At 41.4% G+C, this 20,342-nt stretch overlaps 1 protein-coding gene across 1 annotated transcript in view; it reads right to left on the bottom strand.

Moving 5' to 3' along the window:
- The window catches only part of PRKG1 (protein kinase cGMP-dependent 1), a 1,158,696-nt gene that overhangs the window by 790,666 nt on the left and 347,688 nt on the right, over nucleotides 1–20,342 (bottom strand). The window contains exon 3 of the mRNA XM_030334044.1: nucleotides 2,135–2,248. Within this exon, the coding sequence (XP_030189904.1) occupies nucleotides 2,135–2,248 (114 nt within the window). The remainder of the gene's footprint in view (nucleotides 1–2,134; nucleotides 2,249–20,342) is intronic.

Raw genomic sequence — 20,342 nt, 5'->3', positions numbered from 1 at the left:
ATCATGGTCATAAGTATAATCACCCTGGATAGTGTAAGAGACAGAACAAAAGGTCCTGAATAAGAAATAATCATTATTCACACCTTATAGTTCTTTACACGATACGCAGAATCTCTCGGTAATAGATATTATTCCTCATTCATGCAGAAACTTCTCCATCTATAAACGCAGAGGTAGGTCTACACTCCATCAACCTTAGGCTCTTTTCTCAGTACAACCTCCACATCTTAAGTAGGCACTATGAAGAAATACACATACACACACACACACACACACACACACACACACACGTGTGTGCTTTTTCTGAGTCTGTGTTAAAGAAGATGCTCCATTACTCATTTTCTTTGATGTAGGTGTTCTGATTGCCCCAAATGGTTAGAATTGTGATTTGCATTCAACACCCAGTTCCTTCTCAATCAGATACATAGGACGTTTTTCAACGGATCAAATAGTAATACAATAGAGGCTACAGCAGATGAACTCCATTTTATAGGAAACTCATCAATTTCATAAAGCAATCATTTTATGAAAAAAAATCTCTGCTATAAAATTTAAATGCACTATTTAGTCTATCTAAAATATTTCTTTAATAATTCAAAGTTTCAAAAGATTAAGCACATGTTATTACCAACTGTTGACCTCTTGGGAATTGGGGTTTTCATCAGAATTAAACGAGCAGTATACAAGGCTGAAGTATTTTAAAATGTTCACTATTCACAATTCAGAGAAAGCCTGTTTTAAACAAAATATGTCACTCCTGTCCCTTTTTTGACCTACAAGGAATGTATTTCTCATAAAACGCAGCATGACAGTATAATCTGTTTCACTTAATAGTGTCATGACTACTCTTCTAGTTAAGGCACTTTTTAAACAAGTTAAAGTTGTGGCAGATTCTGTTATGCTTTACTGGGCTTCATTATTCTTTGAGTCATGTAATTAAATGATCACATAAAATAAAAACATGGTGCGTATCAATCAAAAGAGTTTCGTGCCTTCAAAGATCGAGATAAAACATCATGAGGCACTCATCCTCTAAGGGCCGCAATCCAACTGAATAAAAAGGCGATTCACTAACCAGACCTACAGGACAATTTCTGGGTTTCTGGCTGGCCATGCATTCTTGAATTCTTTACAATCCAAGGTTCAGTGCCATATTGTTAGCCGCATGCCATACTTGAGAGAAAAAACAAAACAGTAAACAAAATAATCAATGGCATCCAGCTGAAACTGATTGATAATTTTTCATTTTGCCAATAGTACTTTTTTTAAGATAAGAAAACCTAATCAAAGTGACTTGTGATTGCGATGAGCCACAGGACTGTGTATCAAAGAACATTTCCAACACGAAATACACACATCTGCCTAAAGATGCAATGGACCTTCCATTGTTGCCTTTTGCATTCAGCTCTGTTTGTTACACACTCATTATATCCTGTAGTCAGGAAGGAGTATTTAAAACCACCACCTCCCCCCACTCCCCAACGCCTGCAGCTGCTTCTACCGAGTAATGAGTTGCTAGAGAAATCATATATACACATATATGTAAAATTAGGGAGACAAGTTGCTTTATTGCCCCGATTTAAAATAAGCTCAATCAGTAGAAAAGAAAAATACTATAATATACAGCTTGATGAGCAGCTGAAGACAAGAATATACTCAGACACAATTTTAGAATTCAGGATATATCTCGCTCAATGAGGCTTGAATGAGATGAAGGACATTTCTCCTTTAAATTTTTTCTAACCCAATGAATGAACAAGTGGAATTTATGGGGGAACGTAACCCAGAATAGACAGATACGTAAAAATTCCTTAAGTGCCAGCATGCGGCTTCAAGCGAAAAGGTCTTGCTTCTGTTTAATTTATCAAGAGATTGCATTTTGTAAATCTTAATTTCTAGGAATCCCAGGTTAAAAGAAGATTTTCCACAAGTCAGTGAAACAACTGAAGTCAGGCAGAACTGATTGCAAACCCTCCTTCAGCGGACAGATGTATCAACCCCATTGCAAGGTGAGAATTAAACTGTAGATTAACAAAATCACAGAGACTGAATCCGGAAGTACGTCAACCAACATCTCAAAGCTCTAGGGGAAAACGGCGCTGGCAATATTTGCAAAATAAGAAAACAGTCTTACTCTTGACGGTAGCTGTCCGGGTACAGTTGTAAAGAATTGCCAGCTCTCCGAACACCTTTCCTGGACCCATGGTGCACAGCTTCACACCTTCTTTGGTGACTTCCACCTTACCATCTGAAAAGAAGAGACAACGTTACTTTAATTCTCTCCCATGCTTCACGTCATCTGTTGCATTTGTCATCGGCAAGAAGGAATACCGGGCTCATGTTTAAAACTGCGAGGCGATTACCAGTGAACATCAAGTCTTAGCTCGGAGGCAATGGAGGAACAATAAATCAAGTTGGTTAAGAGATGTCACCCTTCTTTAAATTAATCGCTGATAGCACTGTGAGATAAAACGGAAAGCAGGCCTGAAAAAAGGGGACAAAAATGTAAACGTGTGTTTTTCCCAGTTTTAGAAAACCCTGGTAATTCCGATTTTGATGTCATTTTGAATCTGAGGGTAAAACTGAGAAAGCAGGTACATTTTCTATAGCACGTTTCATACTGGGGAATGCTCATTTGAGTAAGGCACGGCGATTAGGGAAAGGGAGATTGCTTTGACCCTTGGGCACTGTTTAATTGCAGCTCATGGTAGGTTTTCTTTGTAAGCATCTTATCTGACTTGGCCAAGATTGTTTTATCTGTTTCCCAGCCCTGCAACACGGACTGTAAGGAAAAACAAACTAACTACGAGGATAGGGGGTCCGTGGGAGTTCTCTGTGCACAAAGAACTGGGACAATGAAATGATAAGAAAGGAAAGACCAGGGACACAAGGACCCTGGATATATAGTGCTGCTTGTGAGTAAGGCAAATTCTATTCATGAGGGAAATGGAAAAAATCTACTTTAAAAGGGTGCAGCTAAGTGCACTACAAATTCTATCACCTCACAAAATTGGGAGGCGGCAGTGGGAAATAAAAGTCAACACAATGCATTCTAGACCAATCCCCCCTTTCTATTTTTCTTCCAAGTTACTTATCCATAGTCTACAGAAGACAAAGTCTGTGTGGCATTAGCTAGTGCATGGAAGGAAGTAACACCACCAGGTCCTCTCCAAACTTCAGGCCCCAGGCATTGATTTCATAATTGCCCCCTTATTGATGTGTTTCCTGTAGTATTTGACTTGTAGAGTTGGGCTTTAAACTCACTCCCTCTTAAAAAAAAAAAAATCAACCTACTTTCAACTAAGCAATAACATTTGTAAAATCACAGGTTTCATGTGCTAATTTGCTCAGACACCTATGGGGATAAAATCCTAAATGTCAAAAAAAAAAATCCTTTTATTTGTTAAGTTAATCCATGTACCAGTGATGCAGGGTCAACGCTTCAGACAACCTTGTTCTACCCCGGAAACCATTTTCATGCAAATGGTATCAGTGGAGAGAGAATTCTGTGGTAATTAGGATAAAATTTCACATAAAATCTATTCGCTACTCTTGAACCATGTGGGTGCACCTCCTCTGTGTGGAAAGAAGTTATCCGGTATGAACAAGTACAACATTCCACAAAGTTAGGACATACTCTCTTATGGGGGTCTGGCCACTCGAAATTCAGTCTAGCTTTTGTCATGCCTCACTTCTTGACCGCGGAAAATAAAACTCTGTCTCTTGATAGGTACATCAAAACCAGCCCCGTAAATTCATATTTTCACAAGCCTCAGATGTCCCTTGCCCATGGCATGTCCCCCCTTCCCTTTCATGGGTAAGCCTGTCCCCTCAGGAATCTCATCTGCCACCAGAGAACGAGAAGCAGACTCAGAACTTTATGCATTTAGGAGGTTTATACGTCATTAGAAGTTAGACCAGGAGTTGAATTCTGGTTCTCTTATCTGTTCCTTATGAGCCTTGTGACTCTGGGCATGGTATTAATTTCTCCATGCGCCAGTTTCTTCATTAAGAAAGTGGATAAAGGAAAAGCACCTATCTCATGGGGCGGTTGACAAAATGACATAATACAGCAGGTTCAATGCTGAGTGCAATGCCCAGCCTATAGAAGACGGTCAATACATGTTAGCTCTTACTATTGGTGTTATTTTCACCATACTCCTTATCTAAAAGGAAGGAGGGCTTATTACAGCATACTGAAACACAATATTCCATTATCTATTCCAGAAACCAACCAACATCCCTATAGGTTAGTAGGTTTGTTTTTTTCTTTTTTTTTTTTTTTTAATTTTTTTTTTCAACGTTTATTTATTTTTTTGGGACAGAGAGAGACAGAGCATGAACGGGGGAGGGGCAGAGAGAGAGGGAGACACAGAATCAGAAACAGGCTCCAGGCTCCGAGCCATCAGCCCAGAGCCGGACGCGGGGCTCGAACTCCCGGACCGCGAGATCGTGACCTGGCTGAAGTCGGACGCTTAACCGACTGCGCCACCCAGGCGCCCCTGGTTTTTTCTTTTTTTTAATGGAGAAAGTAATTGTTTCAGATTTCTCTATGGGGGTTGAGAACTTCTGGGTTCAAATCGATATCATACTGAATGAAGGACACGGAATTGCAAGAAGTCATGGCGATCTACCTGGCAGAATGCATTCTCTTTATCCTCTTCCCCACTCGGCCATGTACTGCCAACAGTTGACATAGTATTGCTTCAGCAAGGACTGCCTTAGGCTGGAAGCTCCCATAAATGACTTTTTTTTTTTTTTAAATATAATTTATTGTCAAATTGGCTAACATACAGCATATACAGTGCACTCTTGGTTTTGGGGGTAGATTCCCATGATTCATCACTTACATACAACACCCAGGGCTCATCCCAACAGGTGCCCTCCTCAATGCCCATCACCCACTTTCCCCTCTCCCCAACCCCCAGTCAACCGTTTGTTCTCTGTATTTAAGAGACTCTTATGATTGCCTCCCTCTCTCTCCATTTGTAACTATTTTTTCCCTTCCCTTCCCCCATGGTCTTCTATTAAGTCTCTCAATATCAACCTATGAGTGAAAACATATGATAGGTCTTTGGCTGACTTACTTCCCTGAGCATAATACCCTCTAGTTCCATCCATGTTGTTGCAAATGGCAGGATTTCATTCTTTCTCATTGTCAAGTAGTATTCCATTGTATATACCAACCACATCTTCTTTATCATTTCATCAGTTGATGGACATTTGGGCTCTTTCCATAATTTGGCTATTGTTGAAAGCACTGCTATAAACATTGGGGTACATGTGCCCCTATGAATCAGCACTCCTGTATCCTTTGGATAAATTCATAATAGTGCTATTGCTGAGTCACAGGGTAGTTTTATTTTTGATTTTTTGAGGAACCTCCACACTGTTTTCCAGAGCAGCTGCACCAGTTTTCATTCCCACCAACAGTGCAAGAGGGTTCCCATTTCTCCACATCCTTGCCAACATCTGTTGTTTCCACCACTGTGAGGTGGTATCTCAATGTGGCTTTGATTTGGATTTCCCTGATGATGAGTGACGTTGAGCACCTTTTCATGTGACTGTTGGTCATCTGGATGTCTTCTTTGGAAAAGTGTCTATTCATGTCTTCTGCCCATTTCTTTACTGGATTGTTTGTTTCTGGGTGTTGAGTTTGGTAAGTTCTTTATAGATTTTGGATACTAACCCTTTATCTGATATGTCATTTGCAAACATCTTTTCCCATTCCATCGCTTGTCTTTTAGGTTGGTTGATTGTTTCCTTTGCAGTGCAGAAGCTTTTTATCTTGATAAGGTCCCAAAAGTTGACCATGATTTGAGCCAAAGTCAGATGGTGACTGAGCCACCCAGGCACCCCCAAAGTACCAACTTTCCAGTGCATTATAATATTTTCCTGACTTAAAGCTCTAGCTTCAATTGTATGAAGAGAACTAAAAGCAAAATGAACAATATCTAAAGAACTTTCATACATCACTGCTTTTGGACAAATCTACTTCTCTGTTGAGGTTCCAAAGTTGAAAGTCTTCAGTGGCAATAGACCCACAGGAGCAAGACCACTACTAAGATTCCTTCTGGACAGCTTAAGAATTAGGGCTTCTCAACTAATAGAAGACAAGAAATACAGAGCTCTTACTTTAGCTCAGTGGTTTCTCAAAGGACATCTATGACCTGTCACATGGAAGCTAATTAATAAAACCCAGAGATTCCCCACTCTGGGAAATTTTACTGTTCCTATACCACAGTGACCACACTACTACTTAGTGTTGGTGTACCTTCCTTCTCTGAAAAACCATGCTTGTGTAAAACTGATTATGTTTTTCAAGTGTATTTATTTTGAGAGAGAGAGAGAGAGAGAGAGAGAGAGCAGAGGAGGGGCAGACAGGGGGAGAGAGGGGAGGGAGGAAGAGAGAGAGACAGAGACAGAGAATACCAAGCAGACGCCACATTGTTAGTGCAGAGCCCCATATGGGACTTGAACTCACAAACCTGTGAGATCATGACCTGAGCCAAAACCAAGAGTCATAGTTGGATGCCCAACCAACTGAGCCACCCAGGCACCCCAGCACTTATTGATTTTAACTGATAGTTAATCTTTTAACAGATATGTTTTCTTTGATAGGACCTCCAGAAATCTCACAGTCAGAATTATGTATGACTCAGGTCTGAAACATGTGTACAAATGCGTTTCTGGTTCCAACTTGTTTTCCTGATGATTTTCATATTTGCCTAATTTTCTCATGTCTAACTCCTTTTTTTAAAGATAGGTACCAACACGCCTACATATTATAGGTATTCATATATATTTGAATAATCAGTGTTGAGAAGAGAAGAGAATATATTCCATATTGATTAGACAGTAAAAAAAAAAAAAAAAAAAGGGTGGGGGGGCACCTCTGGCTCAATCGGTTAAGCATCCAGCTTCAGCTGTGGTCATGATCTCACAGTTCATGAGTTCGAGCCCCGCGTCTTCATTGGACTCTTTTGTCAGCACACGGCCCGCTTCAGAGGGAGAGGTGTCTCCCTCTCTCTCTGTCCCTCCCCTTCTGTCTCTGTCTCTCTCTCTCTCAAAAATGAATAAACATTCTAAAAAAATAAAAACCAGAAAAGCAAAAAGATTTAGCAAGTGATTTACTGGAACAGATTGTATCTGAGAAAAAGAAATCTGGATAGAAAACATCTTTTCCAGGTTAAGTGAAATACTACAGGGTCACTATATTCACAATAGCCATGGAAGTGAGGAATGTGATCACACAGGATAGATGGGAATGGTCCAAAAAGCATTTTTTAATAAACAGAAAACTCTAAATGGTAAACAGAAACACCGTGTTTCTAAAATGTTACTGAGTCACTGTGTGATCACTTTCCCTTCTTCACCCCTGCTGTGTGGATGGAGTAAGTAACCCGGGAGGCGGGACCAACGGGGGCTAAAAACAAAGGTAGGAACACACATGGCATTAATTAGAGAGTTCTTTCGAAGACCTTTGGAAAGGTCTGGATTTCCAGGAGCCCAGTAACGTAAATTATTGATGTGAACTGTGAATTCGGTTAAGCTCACTCACTATGCCGCGGAGCAACCTTCAAGCCAAATGAGAAGTGATTATACACTTACAAATGGATTTCCAAGTACAGAATCTGTGGCCCACTTATGAAAACGAAGAATAAAACCATCACAAGCTTACTGCCATCTACCAGAGGGCCCGGTTCCCACCTAATCGATGTCCTTGGCAAGTATCAGGACCATCCAGGAGCCACTCCCCTACTCTTGTTCTCCCCCCACCTCTTTTTTCCATGCTATGGCTACCTTTGAAGTTTGGCTGAAATTGACCTCCCTTGCATAGAAAGTAGGTAGGCCTATGTGTGGTTATTTTGGTGGTGAGGGGAATAACGTGGGCTGAAACAAATAGGGAAAAAGTCAGTCAGGCTCAAAATATAGCATGCTTTTGCCAGAGGCTCATACCAACTTAGAAACAGCCCAACTTGGAGGTTTTACGTAATTATAATTCGCTATTAACTTCAGGAGCGCATTTTGAGGAATTCACTTCAGGTCAGCGTGGTTGAATGTAATTTCTGTTTCTTTTAAAGAAATAGCAGAGATTCATTAGCATTTATTCATGACTCTTTAATACTTTAATTTTAAACCACGTTAGATTCCAAATCAAAGATTTTTTTTTTCCCCAAGAGTAGCAGAAAGGCATTTTCAGAACATCCTAGTAAAGTTCTAGATGTTCCCATTATGTTCTTTAACTGGACTCAACAGTGACTAGAGGCCATTAGAACTGTTATTCAAGGGAACTAATGACAATCAAAAATGTGATCCGTCTGTATGCTCTTGATTTTGTTAATAGTCACTTTTGCTTTTAGGAAATATGGTATCATATTGGCATTATTTTTACTCTGCGCTATCTCCACCACAAAAAAGAAACATGCAAATCATTTTTATTTGGCTTTGCTCCATTGTGAAAGTTGTTTACAGAAGAGACGTGGGGACAGTTGGCTAAGATTCGATTTAGGGGTTAGAGTTTTACTCAGCTCTCAGGACCCCAGCCATGAGTCTGAACAATTAAAAGTTTTATCACAGTACCTAAAATAAAAACCACATTCTACTTCAAGGATCATACACCCATCTGTGATGGGCTGGGCTGAGTCCTAAAGCCTACCATGGGCCACCCTGAGCATCAATCAGCTCCCCACTTCTGCTTTCTGGCATTACAGTCCACGTGCCCCCCTTGGGAGATGCCAAGTGTTAAGAGACCCGTTACAAAGTATTTATACTTTTGGGGATGCTTAAGTGGCTCCGTTGGTTAAGCATCCAACTCAGTTTCAGCTTAGTTCACCATCTCATGGTTCATGAGATCAAGCCGCACATCAGGCCTTGCACTGACAGCATGGAACCTACTTGGGATTCCATTTCTCTCTCTTTCACTCTCTCTCTCAAAATAAATAAATAAACATTAAAAAAATTAAGTATCTATACTCTTGTCTATCTCTTGTAAGAATTAGGCCCTACAAATAAAACAAATTGAGTTTACATGGAGACACAGAATCGCCTGGCTTTGATTATCTTTATAGGTTTTTTACTAGCTTGTGGTTTTGTGCCCTAAGAACTTCCATGATAAGGCAAATCAGCTTAGGGATTTATTACAGGCAGGCTGAACGAGAATGGCTGGCAATAACCTAATTATGAACGTTCTGTGCTTAGTTCCAATAACCTTGGTTGGAACATTCAAGGCAACTCGACTGGCCATCAAAGGCAGTGAGGTGTTATGTCAAAAGGTCCCATCTAGATAAGACCTCCCCCTCATCATTTTGCTCCTTCCCTCTGCTGGACCAGCCCCTTTGTGATTTTGTAGACTCAAGATCACAGCTTTTACATTACGAATTCTCTCAGGTGGGTTTCTGGAGTTTCCAGTTTTTCAACAGGACTAATTCAACATGTGATGGCTGAGCTACGTGGCCACCAGCATGGGTCTGTTTCCTCTAGGAGAGGAGGTTCACTTATGGATCCTCCCTCCCTTCTCCCTCCCCCCTCCTCCTCTCCCCTCCTTTCTTTTCCTCTTCCTCCTTCTTTAAGATGTAATTGGCCTACAGCACTATATAAGTTTCGGGTGTACAACATAATGACTTTACTAACATATGCTGCTAGATGATTACTTCACAATAAGCTTACTTAGCATGCGTCATCACATAGAGAGAAGAATGATTTTTTTTTTTTAGGGTGAGAATTTTTAGCCCCTACTTTCTGCTTTTCAAATGAATTAGGGATACTATTTTATCGGACTTGCCTTGAAGGGCTCTTTCAGATTGGGGGTGTTCATCTGGGGAAGAAAGTAAAAATTGCTAAGGCTGCTGTGGGCTAGAGCAAAAAACCATCCAGTTACCAGGAACAGACTCCATTCTTGGATACCTTCTTCAAAGCTGTAAGCATTCAGGTAGGCTTTTTCGAAGCCAGCGTAAGAAGGAAACAGACGGCCTCACAAAGAGACACAAGTGTGTTCTTGAATTTAAAAATGACTGCATGTCAGTACCTTATCTGTTTTCTGTTCAAGATTGCTTTAAATCCAAATGGCTATGGTCTCTCCGGATCCACACTTTTGCTCCTTCGATGTAGTGTTAATCTTGATGACTGAAAATCGTTCTCTGGCCCTTGAATGGAACTCTATGAGAAACTTCCCTGTTCTAGTATTACTTATTTCTTCCAAAGCTTGCTTCACCCACTTCTAGTTAGGTATTTTGCAGATTGGTTTTCTCTCGGAGGATGAGAAGAGGTTTTTCCTGCAACTATTTGTGTTCTAGTTTCTTTAAGTGTCAGGCCATCAGATTCTCCTGTTTTACGTTTATTTTTGAAAGAGAGTGAGAGAGCACAAGCAGGGAGAGAGACAGAGAGAGAGTGAATCCAAAGCAGGCTCCACGCTTTGAGTGCAGAGCCTGACATGGGGCTCGAACCCATGAGCTGTGAGATCATGACCTGAGCCAAAACCAACAGTTTTATGCTTACCCGAATGAGCCACCCAGGTGCCCCAGGACATCTGGACTGTAGTTAGGAGCAAGCTTCCCATTCAAAAGAAGTCACTTTTCTTTGATATCATCATAGCTATAATTCTTACAGGGAGCACAAAAATACTAGTTACCCGAATGGAATGAAACAGAGCCTGAGGTTTAAGAGGCTAGTTGAAGATATATGATAGCAGACTTCTTTCCTTAGGCAAATCTGATTTCCTCTCTGGTCATGACTTGACACAATTTTTCATTACACTGAATTACAACAGATCAATATATATCTGAATATGAAATATAATCATCATAGTTACTCTTGGTAATAAGAGAATAAAAAACATTAATGAGATGTCCAGAACTAAACATCTGTCTTATGGAGACGGGGGTGGGGGGAGGGAGAGAACGAAAAAAACAAAACAAAACCCACAAGAGAGTAAGAAATAAAAATGCACATACCTGAGCATCAAGTGTGTTTGTTTCTAACTGAGGTCATAGGGGGCATGCACATATTTACAAGGAAGCCTAGATGGGGAAACAGTCTGAAATGTAAGCGATTTGTATATAGAGAATCCTCTGAATCATCAGAGTGGAAATCTGGGATGAACCATGTACGTTGCAGAATCCTGCCCTTGGAGATACTGGAGGAGAGTACACACTGACACTCTCACAGATGTGTCAACAGGGTTCTGGAAGAACTTCACAAGCGTCATAATTCTATCATCTTCATACACATTGTGTTTTATAAAATTCTAGCGCTTCGGGGCACCTGGGTGGCTCAGCCGGTTGAGCGTCCGACTTCGGCTCAAGTCATGATCTCATAATTAGTGACTTCGAGGACCGCTTCAGTGCGGTCACAGGTCTTTCTGTGCTGACAGTGTGGAGCCTGGAGCATGCTTCTGATTCTGTGCGTCCCTCTCTTTCTGCCCCTCCCCTGCTTGCTTGCTTGCTCTCTCTCTCTCTCTCTCTCTCTCTCTCTCTAAAAAAAAGTAAACTTTTAAAAATTTTTTAAATAAAAATTAAAAAAAGATAATTATAGGGGCACCTCGGTGGCTCAGTTGGTTAAGCATCTGATTCTTGATGGCAGCTCAGGCCATGATCTCACAGATCGTGAGATCGAGCCCTGCGTCAGGTTCTGTGCTGACAGCTCAGAGCCCGGAGTCTGCTTTGGATTCTGTGTCTTCTTCACTCTCTGCCCCTCTCCTGCTCACACTGTCTCCTTTCAGAAAAAATAAAGATTAAAAAAATTTTTTTAATAATTAAAAAAAAAAAGATAAAAAATAAAATCCTAGCACTTTAAAGTACACAAAAAGCACTAGATGAATGTCCATGGACTAATTTCAATTTCCAGTGATGAGAAAAGCCAGGACAGAGGAGAGAGAGGCATTTGTAGGACAGGGGAGCAGACGGACGATTCCCTGAGTCAATGAAGAGGTGAACAGATAATTTGTCTTAATTAAGTCACGTTTATTAAGCTTAATTCCAGCAATGTATAATGCACTCCTGCTGTATCATTTCTAAAGTTCATGAGTACCTTCAATTAGCCGAGACCATGAATGGCCACTTCTGTACCTTCTCGAAGAGGGGCACATGGCAAAAGGACCGCTAACACTGTCAGACTTGTGGGCACGAATCATGCCTTTGTTTTAATGGTAAGCTTGGGAGAACCTAACACAGTGGTTCTCCACTGGGGCCCATTTTGTCTCCAGGAAATACTGGGCAACGTCTGGGAATATTTCTGGTTGTCACCACTTGGGGTGTCTTACCCGTGTCTCATTGGCAGAAGCCAAGAATGCTGGGAAGCCCCACAACAAGGACAGCCCCACAACAAAGCATTATTTGGCCCCAAACGGGAGCTGTGCCCAGGCGGAGAAAACCCGATACAATCTGCGCACGTAGAAAGTACTCTACATTTAAGGGGAAATTTTTGACTTCCGCTGTTCATCATTTAACCTCCACCAGATGTAAATTCCAAACTCAAGTAAGGTTAACACCAGGTTGCAATACTGAAGCAAACCACATTGCTCCGGGATTGGATAAAGCCACAAGTCTATTTACTGGGTAATTCTCCCCAGCAGATGTCATGTCAAATAGAAGTACGGAACATTTTGAAGCAAGACTTGTAAGACTATCTTACTGATGTTGGAATGGCAGCTCTTTTCCAGATACCCTTGAAAACACTGGGTCCTGGCTGTAGCTCTGACTGGCTTTGGGATCTTGAATGAATTCTCTAATTCGGTCTCAATTTACTTCAGTGTAGATTTGGGATAACCGTATCATAGTTTATAGGGTTAGGATCACTAGATAATACTTATGTCAAGATGAAGATATAGATGGAGTCCTTCTTACAATTTCCTTTAGACAAGAAAAAAAAAGATAGTTTTAAGGAGAGTGAACCCCAAGGTGGGTTCATCACACTTAGGATCGTAGGATTCACAGGAGATTTCAGTGAAAGCCTGGTGTGAGACGAAGCTTTCCACACCCATCAGCAAACCCTCAGCTGACACAGGGACAGTCACTTAATGCCTGGTTGTAAATAGTGGGAGGTTAGTAGGTTCTCACTGGTGAACAGATTGAACTAAGAGTGAAAAGGTCCACAGCTGTGATCTTGCTGGTGGGTTAGCCTTAGGATTTCATGTTTATTCTATTGTCTCTATAGTCCACAAGAAAAAGAAAAACAAAAAAGTGTCCGTCTCTGGGACGCCTGGGTGGCTCAGTCACTGGGCATTCGACTCTTGACCTTGACTGAGGTCAAGACCTCACAGTTTGTGCAATGAAGCTCACGTCAGGTTCTGCGCTGATAGCATGGAGCCTGCTTGGGTCTGTCTGTCTGTCTCTCTCTCTCTCTCTCTCCCCCTTTCTGCTCCTCCCCCCACCATCTTTCTCTTTCTCTCAAAAAAAAAAAAAAGTGTCAACCTCTCACTCCCACTCCACTTATTGAAAGTATTTCTGTACTTTGTTTTACCCAGTAGTACACATCTCACAAGGAAAAGTTTTTATTTGACAATTTAAACTACCTACACTGGATGTAGTATATGCAGTTTTTTTTTTTTTCCATTTTACATAAGGCCAGGATTCTCCAGAGTATACGGTGAGCACTTACCTACCTACCCATTTTTAAAAAGAAGAGAAGAAAAACCCCAAAGGAACAACCATCCACCCTGCAAAATAACTCTACGCATCTATCAAAAGATGAAAAAAAAAGTTTGGATTTATTCCCTCAGGAAGCTGTTGTACAAATGGCCTGGGGCAGGGGAGGAGGGAGAGTTTTGGGATTGAAAGCCACTGCCCACACCAAAGAGGTAGTGTTCGCCCTCTTGTGCCACAGAACAAAGGAAGGGGGTTCAAGACGGTATTTCCAGAGAAGCAGACCGTAGAAGCAAACAGCCAACACTCCTCTCCTGTGCCGTCAGGGGCAATGGCAGAAAGAACTAATGCGTACAGAGGACTTAAGTGGTAAATGGATCAACAAGGTGATGTGTTCCTCCACCACATACGGAACGGGGTCCCGCCGGAAGCAGGGATGAACACCTACGAAGTGAAACAAGTCAGTCACAAGCACCACGGGCTGTAGGATTCCATGTATGTGCAACAGTCGGAACAGTCCTATCTTGAGAGAAAGTACATTAATAATTGCCCAGGCCCCTCAGGAGGGATGGAGGGGTTGGGGCGTGACAGTTCCGGGGTGTGGGGTTTCATCTGGGGGTAACCGTGGCTTTGGATGCACAACTTTGAATATTCCAGAATGCACCGAATCGAACACCTTAAAGGGGCAAATTGTATGGGATGTGAATTATATCCCGGTAAACCTCCTAAAAACACAGGGATTTAGCATAGGCACAGAGTAAGTGCTCAATTAGAAGACTGGCTATCAATGTCATAGTATTTTATTACTCTTTACAAGAATGTTTAGCAATCAGAGATGCTTTGCCCCCCCCCCCAACTTTTTCTTGAATAACTGCTCTCCTGCTCTCTTTAGGGGAGGCCTCACGTGTGACTTCATTTTCCTTCCAAAATCACCCTTCATCCCTTCTCAACTTAACTCTGTGACTAAGGACAGCCAAGTCATCCGTATGTCACCCTACCGATGACTACAAATAACCTCTAATAGCACACATAACGCACCGATTTTGTCCCTTAACTGAAACTCCGCCGTAGGCCCTGTTCACAACGGACATGGCTCCTTCCCTGGATTCTCTGCCACAAAACCATACAGCAAAGAAGATCAATCATCTTCCTTGGGTATTATTCCGATCCACAGCCCCCTAAGAAATTCTTACTAGTTTCTCTGGGATCAAACTCCAGTTCCTAGCCTCGTGTGTCCAGTCTTTGCACAAACTGGGATCTTCTCTACGTTAACCGGAGCCTGAACCTTCACCTGTCACTCTTGCATTCAAATTTCGTGGTCTAGTCCAAAGGTTCTTAACCGAATAGAATTCAGGGTTCTGAGAACTTGGATAAAATCTTTCTATTTTCAGTTTTACTAAGTTCTAATTGAAGTGGGGCTTTTCCACAGTAACAAACCATACCTGCTTAACAGTACTTAGGGCATCGTCACCAATAGAAACCACATTTTGAGGGGCACCTGGGTGGATCAGTTAAGCATCCGACTCTTGGTTTCAGCTCAGGCCATGACCTCACAGTTTACGAGTTCAAGCCCTGCTTTGGGCTCTGTGCTGACATGGTGGAGCCTGCTTGGGATCCTCTCTCTCCTTACCTCTCTGCCCCGCCCCTGCTCTCTCTCTCTCTCCCTCTCTGTCTCTCTCTCTCAAAATAAACAAACCTGAAAAATATATTTAAAGAAAGAAACCACATTTTATTAAGATATTGGCAGTTGCAGATACCTTTAAATCTTTAAATATTGTTTGTACTCCCCTCTTTCAAACTCATGGTAGTTATGAGACACAGTGTTCGATCTTATTTAATGTCTTAAAAATACAAATGTATTCGTGAATCACAACCTTTACAATTTACTGATTCTTGATGCAATTGGTTTCCTTGGCAATCCAGTCCATTCTATGCACTTCAAAATATTCTGAAATGAGGTTCCCAGACATCAGACTTCCACAGAGGTCCCTGGCATTACAAATCAGAGTAAGAATCCTGGGCTAACTGAATAATCCCCTAGATTCCTCAGAGAACCTTACCATGGTATTCAAACTATCAATGACAACCCAGAATTTATCTAAGAGGAAACAAAGCTGATTCAAAGCAAAGCAACTTAAGACCAGCATTGTTCGAATACTTGTTACAAATCTAAAGTCGTGAATCTCATCTCATGGTTTGCCTACTAACAGTAATTGGCTTACTGGACATCTAGTCTACCTCTCACCTTAGAGATGTATTTTATCAATGTATCTTTTGTCGTAGGAGGGACAGGGGAAGTGTTGGCTTAATCAGCACAAATTCAGTAACGACAAAGAAAAAAAAAAGAAAAGGCTAGATACACTGCTTAAATGGAAACTATAAAATATAAATTTTATCTTAGGTATTAAAAATAAAAACTGTTAACACATCTATGTGAATCACCCTTCTACTGTGTTAAGCAGGAATTTGTAAAGAAACCTAACAGGCTTAAAATATTTAAAAGGCTGTGAAGTTCTACCTAGTCTTGAACAGCAGTGAATTGAAGAAATTAATTCCCATAGAAAAATATTCCTAATGACTTAGCACTGTCCATGAATAATTTGTCCCCATCTTAAAATGTCATAAATCATTTATATTTCGAATTCAAAGCAGCTCTAAATGATACAGAGGACCGTATTTATTTTTCAGTTTTTCCTGATTTTAGTTCATCCACTGACTCACATGAGAACAGACCAGGGGTTTTCACTTGAGCGACCAGTTTGTTTTTGTTTTATAAACTTGCCTCCTACCACACCCATACCCTGGAGAAGCCAGTTAAGAATTTGCACTCTGCCTCCAGACAGAGTAATGACTACCAACAGGTCGAAAGGGAAAAACACCGTATTTCACATTGTGAAGATTATAAAGTAGATGTTAAACTAATGCTATGCTTCTGTCCAAGAGATGGTTTTACATTAAAGAAATGGATATAAAAACACAAGCAAAATATTCTGAGAAAACTCTGGTATCGGACATTAGGATTCAGAATGTAGATTTAATAGAGAAGACGTTTGGTGCAGTGTGGTTTTAAATTATGCTTGAACACTAAGAAAACACACTGCACTGTAGATCACTGCTGCTTCACTGGGAAAAATAATATTAAAGTTCACTAGCCCTGGGCCTTTAGTTTTTATGTTCTCCTAACAGACTTTGAAGTCCTCGGTCTCTACTGGGAAAGTATAAAGTCATGAAAGATGGCATGGGGCCAGTTGACATCTCCAGGATTATAAAGAATAAAATTAAAGCTCTTCAGTGAGACGAAGACAAAAGAGCTTACATAAGTCTTTCACATTTCCCACATATTTTATTCATTACAAAGCACAGCAAAATCTGAAGCCTTTCCTGTGCTAACACAACTCTGCAGCAATGAGAAAACACTAGGGGCATGGGGATGAGTTAACCCCATTTTGGGCAGTAAGCCAGTTGGACCACAACTGAAATCCGGTTGCTACAATGAACAGGTTTTTGGGGAGTTTCAAGATTAAACAGGCCCCGGAAAATATTGTCCTAAATAAACAACGAATCATATGGCTATTCATTATTACAGAAGGTAGCTTCAAAAAACCCAATAGGGGCACCTGGGTGGCTCAGTCGGTTAAGCGTCTGATCCTTGATTTCGGGTCTGGTCATGATCTCGCTCACAGTTCATGGGTTCAAGCCCCGCATCAGGCTCTGCATTGACAGTGTGGAGCCTGCTTGGGATATATTCTCTCTCTTGCTCTCTCTCCCTCACTCTCAAAATAAACGTTTTAAAAAACCCATTAATAAAGATTTCTATTTTCTTAAAAACTGTCATTGGTATGCATCAACCAAAGACCTGTGTTTGTTTGTTTTTTAAAGTCTGCAGGACTCAAGTTGGACCTTCGTGACTTTTTTTTTTAATTTTTTTTAACGTTTATTTATTTTTGAGACAGAGAGAGACAGAGCATGAACGGGGGAGGGTCAGAGAGAGAGGGAGACACAGTATCTGAAACAGGCTCCAGGCTCCAGGCTCCGAGCAGTCAGCACAGAGCCTGATGCGGGACTTGAACTCACAAACCGCGAGATCATGACCTGAGCCGAAGTCGGACGCTTAACCGACTGAGCCACCCAGGCGCCCCAGACCTGTGCTTTTAATACACTAAGAAAATAAAGGCAGAGGACAGACTTCTGTTGTTTTGTTGTTATTGTTCATTTGCTCTGGGGAAAAAAAAATTAAAAGCAGGCATTATCAATGATTTGATAAATGAATAAGCACCAGCTTCTCCAAGTCTACAGAATGAAAACACAGCCAATCCTAAAAATGAACCTGGCTGAATTTCAGAAGGTAATGCTCTCCCCGCCTTTATGTGAGTATCATGACCGTATCAACAGGAATTAAAAACAGGAACAGAAGAAAAACCTCCAGAGGTGATTTCACACCTGCAGTGAGACAGATACATTGAGACAGATAGGAACAAAATCTCTACCTAACAGAAAAATATGAACGTCAACTTGATGAAGGATTCTGTGTTTATAATGGTCAAAAAACCTGGTCTGGTTCTTCTCTGCGCCCAGTATGAATATAGGATACTCTCAAAGGCATTAGATCCTAGGTTGAATATCCTCATTAATGAGCAGCCATTTGTGACCTCCAACATTATGGTCACATTCCAGAAGATAATGGAAGGCTCCCAAGTATTCTAAACGGTTCTATTCCAGCTTTTTGCAATTCCTCAAAGGCGTGTTGCAAACAAGTCTTCCAAAGTAACTGTCCCCATGAATTGAGTTTGTTACGGCTTCTTGCCAAAGACACTCAGACAAAAACCCAAGCCCCACTTATCTCTAGGTTTGGGGCAGACAGAATATGGATAGGACATTATAGCAGGTGCAGGGAAAGACGAGGAGCTGGGGCAAAGCCTCAGAATAATGAGGATGGTGACGGGCGTATTGCAGAATGACGGAAGAGAGAAGGTTCAGGAAATAGGATGCAAGGTAGCAAAGGGAAAAGGTAGGAAGTTGCAGTAACGGGGTTAACAGGTCAGGGATTTTGACTACCTGGAGTTCTGTGTTGGCTATTAGAACTTTCCTAAATAAACCTTCTGAATACCGGTCCGAGCTGAACCTGCAGGCATCGAACTCTTGCTGACCGTTCTTCACGGAACTCCTTACGCACAAATGCCAGATGGCACAGTTGTGTTGCTCATTTGAATATTCACAGGCACTGGGACAGTGGCAGCGGTGGGGTGGCCTCAGCCGTGCTGTCGGTTACTATCAGGTCCTCAACCCCCCATCTGCTTTTTCAATTCCCAGGCGGTTTTCTCATTTGCCTTCAACCTGACCTGCACTAACAGGGGGCCCCATATCGTCTGTATCTGACCCACATGACCATTTACACACCCTGTAATGGAAACACTTGTAGGGGTTATCCCAGACCGGGGGGGCGGGGGGGGGGGAGGGGGCGGGGCAGGTTATATAACATGTAATATATGTACCCTATTACTTTTCTCGAGTCTGAAAAATGATGGACTCTGAAGCCTCTGGCCCCAGGGGTCCTGGGAAAGAGCTTGCCGACAGGTACTCTACTGCTCTCTACATGAGCCATTTCCCTTTACTGGGAGTAGGTCTCTGTGTGACCATTGTCTAGGAAGGAGTCTGCCTCTTGCCTTGGATACTACAGACAGCAGGGATCATGGGAATGTACACCCACTGACATCCATCCCTTACTCTCCTGGATTTTATCACGACCTTATCAAGACGGACCTCAAAAGATGCCTATGTCAGGGGGCCATCCATTCCTAAGCTGTAAGGATGGAGGAAGTACGCTAGAGCAAAATTAAAAGAAAAAAAGGGGGGGGGGAAGGGCAGAGCATGGAAGAGGCGATGAAGATCAAGTCTAATGGACAAGGGTAGTCCCTTTCTTTTGATTTAAAATGCAAAGTGGCAAAGTTCCTTTATATAACCTGGTTCATGGGAAGGATGTCAGCTTTAACTTCTTAAATCTTAAAACAGTTTGTAGCAAGTTTAACACGTTCTGAGGAAACTCATACACTTAGTTGAAAAAAAAAAGTCAGGAACTTATTCCAAAATAAATTTGAGGTGGAACAGAATAAAAACTGATATATTGGGAGAGCCAAGATCTAAGAGATAAAGAAGAAAGCAACCAAGAATTTCTAGGTGAGGAAGTCAGAGTGTTGAAGGATAAAATACCCCGAGCTTCCCAGCAATGAGGGAAATCAGGCAAATCAGTCACTTTTCTCTCATTTTATGTAGCTAAGGGTAGGAAGAATCCTTCTGGAAGGAAAAAACAAAACAAAAAAACTCTTTGTGGGTTTTAAGAGAAACCAGAATAAGCATCATTGTACAAGAAAGTAGCATCTTCTATAGATTTATCCTACAGAGAATTATTAACTACATGAATATTCTGATATGAATTACTAAATATCCACTTTATTGAACTACTTAAATGAGGGAAGAAAAAAATTACCAATCAGTTGTTAAGAGAATCCAGAAAGTTTAAGTCAATGAACATATTTACCTTTGAACTTTACTTCTTAAGGGCAGGGATTAGGCATACCCTCTAGAACAAAATGATAAACATTTGGCGATTGGATGTTTGGGCAGGGTTCAGGGGTTAATGTGAATCTTTGTTCAGAGAGACAAGCTTTTTAAGGGAGTGTTTTCATGCCAAAGAAGAGCTGCTAGTCTATTTTTAACTGACTTATTCAGTTAGTGTGGCAGGCAGTTGTGGATGGGGGAGAATTT

The sequence above is a fragment of the Lynx canadensis genome, chromosome D2, assembly GCF_007474595.2.
Source record: "Lynx canadensis isolate LIC74 chromosome D2, mLynCan4.pri.v2, whole genome shotgun sequence".
In the NCBI taxonomy this organism is placed as follows: domain Eukaryota; kingdom Metazoa; phylum Chordata; class Mammalia; order Carnivora; family Felidae; genus Lynx; species Lynx canadensis.
Note: the sequence above shows the minus strand (reverse complement) of the source record. Positions and strands in the feature narration are given on the sequence as shown.